Source organism: Sturnira hondurensis, unplaced genomic scaffold (assembly GCF_014824575.4).
Source record: "Sturnira hondurensis isolate 20B ecotype Veracruz unplaced genomic scaffold, ASM1482457v3 Scaffold0021795, whole genome shotgun sequence".
NCBI classification, from domain to species: Eukaryota; Metazoa; Chordata; class Mammalia; order Chiroptera; family Phyllostomidae; genus Sturnira; species Sturnira hondurensis.
Window position 1 is genome coordinate 5231031 of NW_028094426.1, and position 12370 is coordinate 5243400.

At 37.0% G+C, this 12370-nt stretch overlaps 1 protein-coding gene across 11 annotated transcripts in view; it reads left to right on the plus strand.

The window, feature by feature from the left end:
- C2CD5 (C2 calcium dependent domain containing 5) overlaps positions 1-12370 on the plus strand; it is an 87614-nt gene that overhangs the window by 59021 nt on the left and 16223 nt on the right. For 10 of the 11 annotated variants that reach the window (XM_037033989.1, XM_037033991.1, XM_037033995.1 and 7 more), the window contains 6 exons: positions 1437-1623; positions 5746-5910; positions 8640-8780; positions 10897-10960; positions 11520-11581; positions 11795-11893. In XM_037033989.1, coding sequence (XP_036889884.1) covers positions 1437-1623; positions 5746-5910; positions 8640-8780; positions 10897-10960; positions 11520-11581; positions 11795-11893 — 718 coding nt within the window. The remainder of the gene's footprint in view (positions 1-1436; positions 1624-5745; positions 5911-8639; positions 8781-10896; positions 10961-11519; positions 11582-11794; positions 11894-12370) is intronic. The other variant, XM_037033994.1, reaches the window with a different exon arrangement.

The window sequence follows — 12370 nt, forward strand, 5'->3', positions numbered from 1 at the left end:
ACTGACATTGGTATAGTGCATTTAACTATATTGCAGACCTACTCAGTTTTTACAGCTGCCACCCCAGTCAGGACTCAGAACTGTCCCAGCCCAGGAAGTAACTTCCTGGTGCTGCCTCTACCTCTTATGCTCACGCCCCACACAGCCCCTTGCCTTGCTCCTGTGGTGCTTTTCAGAAGATACAGAAATTGTATATAATCACCATTTTTCGGTGTGTTTTAGGTAGGAGGGGGTTGGTCTCCATCAGCAACTCTCAGAGTGTGGTTTCAGACTTAGGGAAAACTTAAAGAAATGCAGATTCTCAGGCCCCACCCCAGACTTATTGAATCAGATACTCTGGGAATGGGGCCCAGTAATTCTTAACTAGCTCTTCAGTTGGTTCTGATACAAGCTAAAGTTAGAGCACTACTAGGTTAAATGCCCTGGGGTGCTAGTTTGGGGAAATCTTTCCTTTATCTTCACTACTACCTTTTCACCTCAGGCTCTTACTGCCGCTCACCTAAAATAGCCTCTTCTCTACCATCCCTAAGTCAGTTCTGTCATCTGAACTCCTTTCTCTGTGTGGCAATGCAAAGGATGTCCTAAAACACAAGTTGGCTCATGTTACTTCTTAAAACCTATTTGAGGTTTCCCACTGCTGGGAGAATACAGTCACGGTCCTTGCCGTGACCCACAAGCCCCCAACATGATCACGCCCTGCTTACCTGTGCCCTGGTCCATACTGCTCTCTCCCTTGCTCATTTCACTTCCGCTGCAGCAGTCTCCTTTTGGTTCCTCCCACATGCCAGCCCCGCTCCGTGCCTGTCTTTCTCCAACTCTCCCAGTTCCGTCTTGTCTTTAAGGTCTCAACTCAGGCGCCGTCTCCCCTGTGAGGCCTTCTCTCTAGTTGTTCCCACTCACTCCACCTGGTTTCTTTTCTTCAGATATCTGATTCTTAAAAAGCTGAGGTTGCCTTGTTTTTGTTTATTCCCACACCCCCTACTGGATTATAACCATGAGAACAGAGACTTTGTCAATATAATCATGAGAAATGGGACTTTGGATTTTTTCATTGATTAATGTTCAACCCCTAGAACAGTGCCTGGCACATATATTCCAGTTTTATATTTGTAAAAGTTTATATTCTTTTAAAGAGTAAATTAACTTTTCCTCTGCTACCCATTTATTATATGATAATGTGGAGTTACAAAACCTAAGATTTTAAATTCTCTAGTGATTTTGATCGGTATTTAATATTTCATTTCTAGTGATTTTGAGAGTTTTTATTTGTTGAAATATATTTTCAGCAAAAACATACAGTGAAAAAATGACAGAAAGATTATTAATATAGCAAGCCTGTGTTTTCTTAAGCACTCTTTTTGTAGGTTTGAAAAACTGGATATTTCTTAAGATGGCACCAAGAATACTGTCCACTGACTCAATTATTTTTTTAACAGGTTATGTCGTTTAAAAAAGAAAGCACAGGCAGAAGCCAATGCCACAGCTATCAGTAATTTGTTGCCATTTATGGAATACGAAGTACATACTCAGCTAATGAATAAACTAAAACTTAAAGGAATGAATGCTTTATTTGGACTGAGAATTCAGATTACAGTGGGTGAAAATATGTTGATGGGTCTAGCGGTAAGTTTGTTTTGTTTTTGTTTTTGTGATGCCTATTGCTTTTTGTGATTAAAGACTCTTTTAAAAAGACTTATCTGGAGAAATGGGCATCAAGACTTTTGAGGGTTGGAGACATAAGAATTAGCAGATCTGGTGATAGGCTTTCAACTTTTTTTTATATTATAAAATTATTAAATATTGTCTTTAACATTTATAAAATAGTTCTCTATTTATTGATTATATGTATATTATCGTTTTATTTTATATTCTGACCATAACCTCAATAGTCAGATTTCTAAAAATGACCATGTACAGCTTGTTTATTAAAGTTGACCACCATGGTACTGGATTTTACTGTTGTTTACACATTGCTAAAATAAGACTTCTTTTTGGAACTGTAGAGATTTGGGGCTGGATAACGCTTTGTTGTAGTGGGTTGTCTCATTCATTAAAGGGTGTTTAGCAGCATCCCTGGCCTCTGCCCACTAGATGTTAATAACGTCCCTTCATTATGGCAACAAAAACATGTCTCCAGACATTAAAAAATGTTCTTTTGGGGGCAAAATGTTCTTTTGGGGGTAATGCTCTCCTGAGGTGGGGAGAACTAAAATAATCTTTAATTTTTTTGTTTTGTTTTGTTTTTTAATTTTATTTTATTGATTATGCTATTATAATTATCCCGATTTTTCTTCCTGTGCCCCCCTCCACCCAGCACCCCCCACTCCTTTAGGCAATCCCCCCACCATTGTTCATGTCCGTGGGTCATGTGTATAAATTCTTTGCTACTCCATTTCCTACACTGTACTGTACATCCCCATGGCTATTCTGTAACTACCCATTTGTATTCTTTAATCCCCTCATCCCTTCACCCATTCACCCACTCTCTCTCTCCGATCTGGCAACCTTCTGGTAACTTAACTTCTTTTCTCTTGCTTTTAAGATTCTCTCTTTATCTTTAACCTTTAGCATTTTAATTCTTATGTGTCTTAGAGTGGGACTGTTTGTGTCCATCTTGTTTGGGACTTTCTGAGCTTCCTGGACTTGTATGTCTATTTCCTTCACCAAATTAGGGAAGTTTTCTTTCACTGTTTTTTTTTTTAAAATAGGTTTCCAAGTTCTTGCTCTTTCTCTTCTCCTTCTGGCATATTCTCCCCTATGAGGAAAATACTGGACCTAGTAAAGTTGTCCTAGGGGATGTTTACACTATCCTAATTTTTTTGGATTCTTTTTTCTTCTTGTTGTTCTGTATGGTTGTTTTTTGCTTCTTTAGTTTGCAAATCATTGATTTTATTCTTAGCTTCATCCACTCTACTGTTGTTTCCCTATAAATTGTTCTTTATTTCAATTAGTATATCCTTAGTTTCTGACTGGATTTTTTGATTTTGGTGAAGTCCTCACTAAGTTTCTTGAGCATCCTTATAACCAGTGTTTTACACTCTACATTTGATAGATTGCTTATTTCTATTTCTTTTAGCTCTTTTCTGGAATTTTGATGTGTTCTTTCATTTGGGCCATGTTGCTTTGTCTCCTTGTTTTGGCAGCCTCCTTTGCTTGTTTCTATGTATTAGGTAGGGATGCTTTGACTCCGTGTTTTGGTAGTATGGCCTAATGTCCTGTAGGGTCCAGTGGCACCACCTCCCCTGCCATCCAAACTGGGTACTCAAGGTGTGCCCCATGTGTGGGCTGGATACATCCTCCACTTGTGGTTGAGCCTTGGTTGCTGTTGGCAGATCAATGGGAGGGATTTACCCAGGCCAGTCAGCTGCAAGGACTGGCTGTGACCACTGACCACCAGACTGTGCCCTCCATGGAAAAGCATCTGTGCAGGGGCAGGGTGGTGGTGCCCCAAAGTGGTCGATAATCCTTAGTTTTAATGGAGAAAGTAAAGCAATACCTGTGAGACACTGCCTGCTGTTGGTCAGGGAATTAAATTTCATTATAAATGTACATGGGTGGCCAGAAGACAGTAGAATATGCAATAAAATATGTGTTTCTTAAGTGCTGATAAATTGTAAGGCAATAGGGAGCTCTTTACCTCAGCTTCATATCTACCTCTTGTTGTTAGAAAACAGATTCTGACTAGAAAGTTGTTAGTAGATTAAGCCTTTGTGGATTGCCTGAGGTCCCAGGAACTAGATGCCTATAAAATATAGATTGATTGGATGGACTCTGAGCAATAATATTTATGGAAATCCTCTTATAGTCTAGATATTTTGCTAGCCAGAGTTTTTGTCTAGTCGCTGGTGCTTTATAAATTGGAGTTCCCTGCCATCTTTCCGAGAGGTAGAAATTTAACTCCAGAAGTTTATGGCACTTGGATGCTTTTTCTTAGTATCCATTTGTACATAAAATGTTAAATTTTTTCTTGCTTCATCCATTGTTTTCTATAAGAGCAAATATGGACATTTCTGTTTGTCAGGGGTAGTTGTATGATGATGATAATAAACTAATCATGAAACCACAATTTTTTAATAAGGAATTTGTAATGATTAATGAAACTAATCTAATTTATATTAAAATATTTGCTATTGAGATTAACTTGGGGAAAAACTATTCATCATGGCTCATTCATGTAAAACTCACATGCTTAATGAGGACTTTACATAAATGTGTAAATAGGGCTGAACATGAAACAGTAGTTATCGGTGGGTATCTGTGAGAGCTGAGAGCTTCATTCATGTTCAGAGGTCTAAGAAACATTGTGCCAACTGCATCAGGTTGGTGGTGATGGTGGAAGCTGTTGTGTGATCCCCGTGTGAGTCTTCAAATACTGCCGTTTCCAATTCTTACTAATCTTTCCTTTCTCGATCACTAGTGACACTAATTATAGCTGTTTGGAATTTTGATCCTTGTGTGTGTTTTAACTTCCACACTTCAATCCCAAGGTCCCAAGAGTAGCTTCCATGATAGTTAATCACTGATGAGTGCCACTGGGTGCCTGGCACTGTGCCACTCCAGAGAGCTGCGATATTGTCTTTACAAGAAGAGAACATGGATGCCTACGGTTGTGTGTCCTGAAAGTAGATTTCAAAGCCAGGACTGGCAAGTTCTAGGATCTGTGTTCTCAGCTCTTCCTGGGCTGTTGCCTCATTAGCAATTGCTGTTATAAAGTGTTAGTACACTAAGGCTTCCCATGGCACAGAGGGTGTTCTCAGGTTGAGCATCAGAAACTGAGTCACAAGTGCAGTCTTGGACGCTAATGAACAAACCAGGAGGGAGAGCTTCTGAGGATCGGTCTCCTCTACTGCATCCTAGAGCATCATACACTGTTGAGGATGGACTTATAAAATTGGCAATTGATTAGTAAATTTTAAAATAATAATTTAAAATACACAAATTTCAAAAGTTTTAAAGTTGCCTTCTCTTTTTCCCATTTACTTCTTTGACGTTAATAATTTGATGTTTATGCCTATATGTATTTTTTGCTCTGTTTATATAAGCGAGTTAAACATACCCACACATAGGTGTGTGGAGTGCATGTGTATGTATATTGTGTTGTATTTCCCCTAATGGTTCAGTACTCGTGGCATATGGTACTGTTACACAGTCAGAAATTAACAACCTTTTAATTAAGCACTTAAAATAAATATGTATCAAGTGAAGTTTTCTTTCTTAGTAATTATGGAAGTAGCATGGTATAGTGAAAAGGTCTTGGATTTCAGAGTGAAAAACAGGTTTAGATTTCTTCTCCACATTTATTGACAGTGTCATCTTGAGTAAGTTTCCTATTCTTCTTGCAACTTTAGTTTCTTCACTTGCTTTGTACAAGTTTCCTAACTTTTACTTTTGCTACAGAAAAGGTAAATTACTCTTTGATGCAAAACTTTTAACAATTTTTCATCTTCTTTCCTAAACTTCTTCCATGCAATTTATTTTTCACAATCATAAGGTAAAAATTGTATAATACAGTTGGGCATGCAGTGAAAAGTAATCCCTCCCCTACTGTGGTCCCCACACCCCCTGGATTCTCACCAGAAGCACCCAGCCTGTTGCCAGGTAGGTTTTGCTGTTGCCCGTCCACATACGTCTGTGCATCCACTAGTTATCTTTTTCCTGTGGGGCAAAGAGCGCATTCCTGAATGTGAAAACTTAAGGGCTGTTATTCTTTAGATTTTTTTATTATCCCCCCTTTATTTTTACAAGTCGGCCACAGGTGTATATTTAGCAGCGTTGCCAACGCCTGGTGGAATTCAGATTGCTGGGAAGACCCCTAATGACGGCTCCTACGAACAGCACATATGTCACATGCAAAAGAAGATAAACGACACGATTGCTAAGAATAAAGAGTTGTATGAAATCAGTCCTCCGGTAAGTGAGTCTACATCGTGAATACACAAGTCGTTGTTTAGATATCAGTATATTTCTAGGTTATCTTATTTTGGACATTAAAGATTTTTTTCCCCACTGCTTAGCTTTGGTTTTTTCATTACTCGCTCTTTTATTTCCCTTTACAGCTGTGCTTCCATGTCTCCTTTCTGGGGTGCTGACTCTGGCCACCCCATTTAAGAATTGCAGCTCTCCGACCAGTTGTTGGTACTCCCTGTCCCCCTTTTTGTCTGCGGCTTGTTACTCCCAGTAGACCCTGCAACACTTTATTAACTGCTTGTTTGCTGTAATTATTTTCCTTTTAAATATACCTACTGTATATTTAAACATCTGTTAATAGTGTTTGCTCCTGTTGGGGAGAATGAGTTGCAAATATATCAGTTCTAATTCCATATATCAGTTCTAATGATATCAGCTGTGCTCCTGCGTAACAGTGTTTATCAACTCTGTACTTCCATCTCGACCGCACACAGGGCCTGACTCTTCACTGTTTCCATTGTACCTGCATTTGTTTGTCACGGTGCCTGTTTCACGTTATCGCACTTCTCTTCTATTCCAAAATGTAAGCCTCTTGAAGGTGGAGACATACTAGAGGATGTGAATTAAGTAACTTCATATATCCAATAATATTTGTTGAATGTATGTACTACTACTGTTTTAGTAGTACATTTTAGAGAAGGAAATAAATATTTTGTGATTTAAAATTTTCAGTCTACATGGATATCACATGTTGAATATGACTGTATTTCTTCAAAAGGACCAACCAATTTATGAATATTCTGTGGCTTTTCTTATTTCAGATGCTACATTACACTCTTTTAGAATAGCATCTCAGAATTTGTTCTATAAAGTCAGTGTACTCAGCCACTACTCACATCACAGTTTTGTGTTCTTGGTTTTCTAAAACAATGTGTGTGCACCCACCCAGAAACTGTGGATCAGAATGTTTCTTATCTTAGGAAGGGAGGCGCAGCTAAAGTGAATGTTCTTGTTTGATTTTTTTTCTCAATACATTGAAATGCTTCTAATGCAGAGGTGTAGTACCGTTGAACTGGAGCTAATTCACTCAACCAAAAGTATCAAAATGCAGTGCAAACCTTTAATTTGGAATAACAGCGCCAGTGGTGAAACTGCATCAGAAATCTAAGATACACAGTCAAACCTCGGTTTTCTGTCTCCCATCTCAAACAGTTCAGTTCTCGAACGGCATTCTGGAACGAATTAAGTTTGACAAATGAGGTTCCACTGTATTAAATTTCATATAGTTACATTTATAAGGCCCATGATACAATGAACAAAGGCGTAACTGAATTTTAAACTACTATAAAATTTTAAAAAGAACAGTGGTTTTTATTGGGAAGAGTGTTACGCAGAGTCAAGAGACCTGATCTAGACAAGTTCTTCATTTACTAGTTTTCAAAGCCAGGCAAACTACTTTACCTCTAACCTGCAGCTCTTTCTGATTGTGTGTTTGTTGTAATAAGTATCTTGTCAAATTTATATAGGGCAGGTTAATGTGCAGTGCACCCAATGTACATGGGCACGAGAGTGCTCCAGATATAGCTACATTGTGAAACTGTGTGGTGGTAGGTAGTCTTATGTCAGGGATGCGCTAGCAATGAGCATTTAAAACTGCATTTCTGAAAAGCTTTTTCTTTTAACTTTCTTGTGTTTTTTTTAAGACAGGTCTGTTACACTAACAATAAGTTATGCCTTTTGCATTTGTGCCCACATACCCACATTTTCCCTGTACTATTTTTTGCCAACAGATATTTAGAACCTCCCTCTAGTTAGCTCTGATCTTTGGTTATATAATAGGAGAAAGCTGATGGACCCATATAATATTGCACCATACACTAATCTCAAAAAGATCATTATGGTAGCTACCAACGTTTACTTTACCTTGTAAGTTACAGAGCAAATACATGTGTAGTGTATGTATTATATATACGATAAATACACATATACATCCATTGCAGGGGTGTCAAACTCATTTTCACTAGGGGCCACATCAGCCCTGCAGTTGCCTTCCAAGAGCTGAAATAATTTTAGGGCTGTATAAATATAACTACTTCTTAACAGTTAAGGAGGTGAAATTACATTCAGCCCTTTGAAGGCAACTGCAAGGCTGATGTGGCCCCTGGTAAAAATGAGTCTGACACTCCTCATCTATTGTGTTCCTCATTTTCCTATGTGGAGCTTTGAAAAATCACCACTGGATAAGAACAGATATAGAAGAGTAGAATCATATTTGAGGGCATAAATTTTTATTTTTTTTTGTGGACTATGGGGACTTTTACATGCTGAGCAGAAAATACCTTTTGAGCTACAAGGACTCCCAGTTCCCTCATCATAGTTTCCCCGTGTAGGGTGGGAAACCACAGGTTAGTGTGTCAGGGCTGCTATCGTCATAAAGGAAATATCCTTATACGTATCTATAAAAGGTAATTAGTCGTAAAGTTTATAAGTAAATATAGACTTTAAATATATTTTACAGACATCTCCCTTCAGGTCGTTTTCTGTTATTATGAAAATTTAAAACCAAACTGAAGTTGCAAATATCAAATCATTATGTTGTACACTTGAAACTAATATAACATTATATCAATTCTACTTCAATTAAAAGATAAGAAAAAAAGACTGCAGTTTACAAAAAAAAAAGGCTGAAAAACATGGTCTTACATAATATAAAGCGATTTTATTTCTTTTAGGAGATATCTGAAGAGATTATAGGATCCCCCATCCCAGAACCTCGGCAGCGTTCGAGACTTTTGAGATCTCAGTCAGAAAGCTCTGATGAAGTTACAGAATTGGATCTTTCCCATGGGAAAAAAGATGCTTTTGTTTTGGAGGTATTATTTCATCGGACTCATTTCTTAAAGTTTTTAGATGTTCATTTTTACAGTCAAATTCTAAATTGATGTGATTCTTTTTTATTATAAGTGTTATATTTTATTATAGAAGTTAAAATAAACTTGAGAATATCAGAACTTAGTAATATATTTTATGCTCAACACCAGAAGACTGATACAATAATGCAGGTGATTCTGGAAAAATTAATGTACAGGTTGAAATAAAATTAAAACAATATTAAGCCCTTGGAGCTATTTTCTATAAACTTGAATGAATATAAATTACAAGTTGAAGTGTAGAATTACCTGCTTTATGTGTTACAGCATTTTGCTATCATTATAATATTTTTACATGTAATGATACAGGCACTGTGAGTTTTGAATGTAGTGTTTGTTTCCTTACTGAATTCAGAGGACACTGTCAAACTTTCCTTATAAAAATACACTCAGCACTAGATTTTCTGGAGACTAAATGTGGCACAAAAAATTTGTGGAGCCTCTTGTGTCACAAATCTGCTCCCCTGCCCTCCTGTCTAGAATGTTAGCTTTGGAAGAGACAGATTCCTTTGATATTGAAGGAAGGGAGAATAAGTGAGGATGCTCAGAAATGCCCTGCCAAGGCACCCATTGAGAGAAAAAGTTGGAGGCCTTGAGCTCAGGAAGCTGGTAGGACTGTGTTGGAACGGGACTGGAGTTCTGAAGACTAGAACAGGGCCTGTGAGTGTGGTTGGTCAGGGTGTCGGCCTGTGAGTGTGGTCAGGGGGACGCACACGCTCAGCTGAGGCAAGAGTTAGTTTGTAGAACACTCAAACCGTATGGATTTGTGCCTTTCCTCATGTTTTTTTACAGTCTGAGAATGGAAAAATAATGGGAGTTGGTAAAGTATATATGTCAGGGTAAGGGTATAAAAGGATCCAGGGTACTGGTGAGAGCAGTGCTTCTCAGAGTGGCTATGATCCCTGTAGTGTCAGCACTGGCTGGGAGCCCGAAGCAGTACAAATTCTGGGGTCCTTTCTTTAGACCTAGTAAATGAAAATTTCAAGGTGAGTCCCAGGAGTCTGTTTGACAGGTGACTCTTAGCGTTGCCTGAAGTTTGATCAGGGCATCATTGATATGTCTGATCCCAGGATCCTGGCTAAGTAGAGAACAGAAGTGCCTCAAATGTGGACAGAAGATGGGTAGAGGCGAGGCAAGGTGCAGATTCAGTAAGAGAAAGGACAGGGGATTGCGGTTGGAAAATGCTTGCGGTTTGGGTATGGAATGGTTTGGGGTGCAGTGTCAAGGTATGGCCATGACGTGGAGCCAAGGTAGAGTAGAAGAGAAGGCGGTTCTGGAAGTCGCAGGGGTGATGTGAGTGGAAGCTTAGAGTGTGTGAATTAGGACTCAGACCCCTGATGTACAGATGAATGTCAGTATATGTCCCGCTGAGTATTTTCACTCTTTATTAAATTCACAATGGAATATTGTGACTGACAATAAGAAAAATAAGATTGGGACTTATTTTTTTAGACATACCTTTAAATTTATCCCTTCATAATTTTATTTTAAAGCAGTTGTGCACTTAGTCAGAAGTTTTTTTTTACTTTTAATAGCACTATATTTCTCTAAACAAATAGAGATAATTATTGTTCATGGTATCTTCTTTTGAAACACGCCCTCATAAAAATTTGAGAAAAGGCTCATTTTTAAAAATATTAAATCTACTTATAAAATATTTCACTTAGAACTATATGGCTCAGTGGATTAAGCACTAACCTGCGAACCAAAGGGTCACTGGTTCGATTCCCAGTCAGGGCACATGCCCGTGTTGCAGACCAGATCCTCAAATGGGGCATGAGACAACCACACACTGATATCTATTTCCCTTTCTTTCTCCCTCCCATACCCTCTCTCTAAAAATAAATCAAAAATTTTTAAAAAGTACTTGAAATTATTACTGTGGAGAAATTTACAGTAATTTGAAAAATGTTTTTAAATTTTATATTTTACATTAGGGGGAAATGGCTGTAGTTTTTTGACTCATATATTTTCTATTTAGTAAATAATAAATTTAAAAAAATTTGGAATGACTGTATATTTACTACTTATGTAATAGTTTTAACCTTTGTGTTTTCAGATTGATGACACAGATGCTATGGAAGATGTACATTCTCTACTTACTGATGTTCCTCCTCCTTCAGGTAAACAGAAAAAATTACCTTTGAGACGAGATTATCTTTTTTTTTACACATAAGAATTTTAGTTCACCCAGTCAGGGCACATGCCTGGGTTGCAGGCCAGTTCCCTGCAGGCCAACACCCAGCAGGGGACGCACAAAAGGCAACCAGACATTGATGTTTCTCTCCCTTTCTCCTTCCCTTCCCCTCGAAAGATAAATAAATAAAATATTTAAAAAAAAAGAATTTTAGTTCATAATTATTAAGGTACTAACTTTATTTTAATGGCTTTATCACTGTCACATCTTGCCGTGTGCTGTGCTGCTTCTAGGCTGAAAATGTAGTTTTAAAATATTTATGTTAGAACTTAGGTGAACTGAGTTTTAATCCTTGTATGATTAGACATTTTAAAAAAACTAATAATTTATTAAGATGTCCTAAAGTTTTCTGAAGGTATAAAGTTTAGGAAAAGACTTAATTGTTCTTACAGTTAGAATTTCACATGGTAATTGAAAAATGTTATTTTTTAACGCAAAAACAAATGAAATATTACATGTATTTTAACTATAATTTATTTTGACAGGATTTTATAGTTGCAATACAGAAATTATGCCTGGTATAAATAATTGGACATCTGAAATACAGGTAAATCTTTCACCTTTAATTTTAAGCAAATACAGTGTAAGTGGTTTTAGGAAATTCCTTTTTAATATGTTTTCTTTTTACCTCCTTATTGCAACTAAAATGTTACCCTTTTTTATACCACATTAGTTATTATTGTTATTTGGCAGTGGGTATTAACTATCACAGTTATTAGCTGAAATAATGAGGTCATGCTTTCATACCTCCCCTATTCAGATGTTCACATCAGTGAGAGTAATCCGACTAAGCAGCCTTAACCTGACTAACCAGACCCTCAATAAGAACTTCAATGATCTCTGTGAAAATTTGCTCAAGGTAGGAACATTTTGACTTAACTATATTTTAATTAAAATTTCTAAGAGCCATGAAGTTAAAATGGAAAAAAGTGTATATATTATCTGGAATATGTTATGCAGTTATGGGCTGAATTTTTTTTTTACATATCCATCTTCACTGTGCCATCAGGTAAAATGCTTAAGTTGTCCTTTCTATTTTAATATGCCATACAACAAAATAATTATATTTTAAGTTATTCCATAGTTTTAAAATTCATAAAAATGTATTGTATATATGTAAATTTAAAATACCCTTTTATGTAATTTTTATGACATTGATAAATATGATTAAACTTTATTGTCTGCTTAAATGTTAACAATGTATTCTTAATGTAAGAATAGAGAAAACAAAAGTAGGTCAGTTTTGTTTGAATCCTTTAACTTTTCCATCTGACATAATATAATGTGCATTAAAATGTCAGGTTTCGTAAATTTTTAAATTAAAAGAAGTGATACT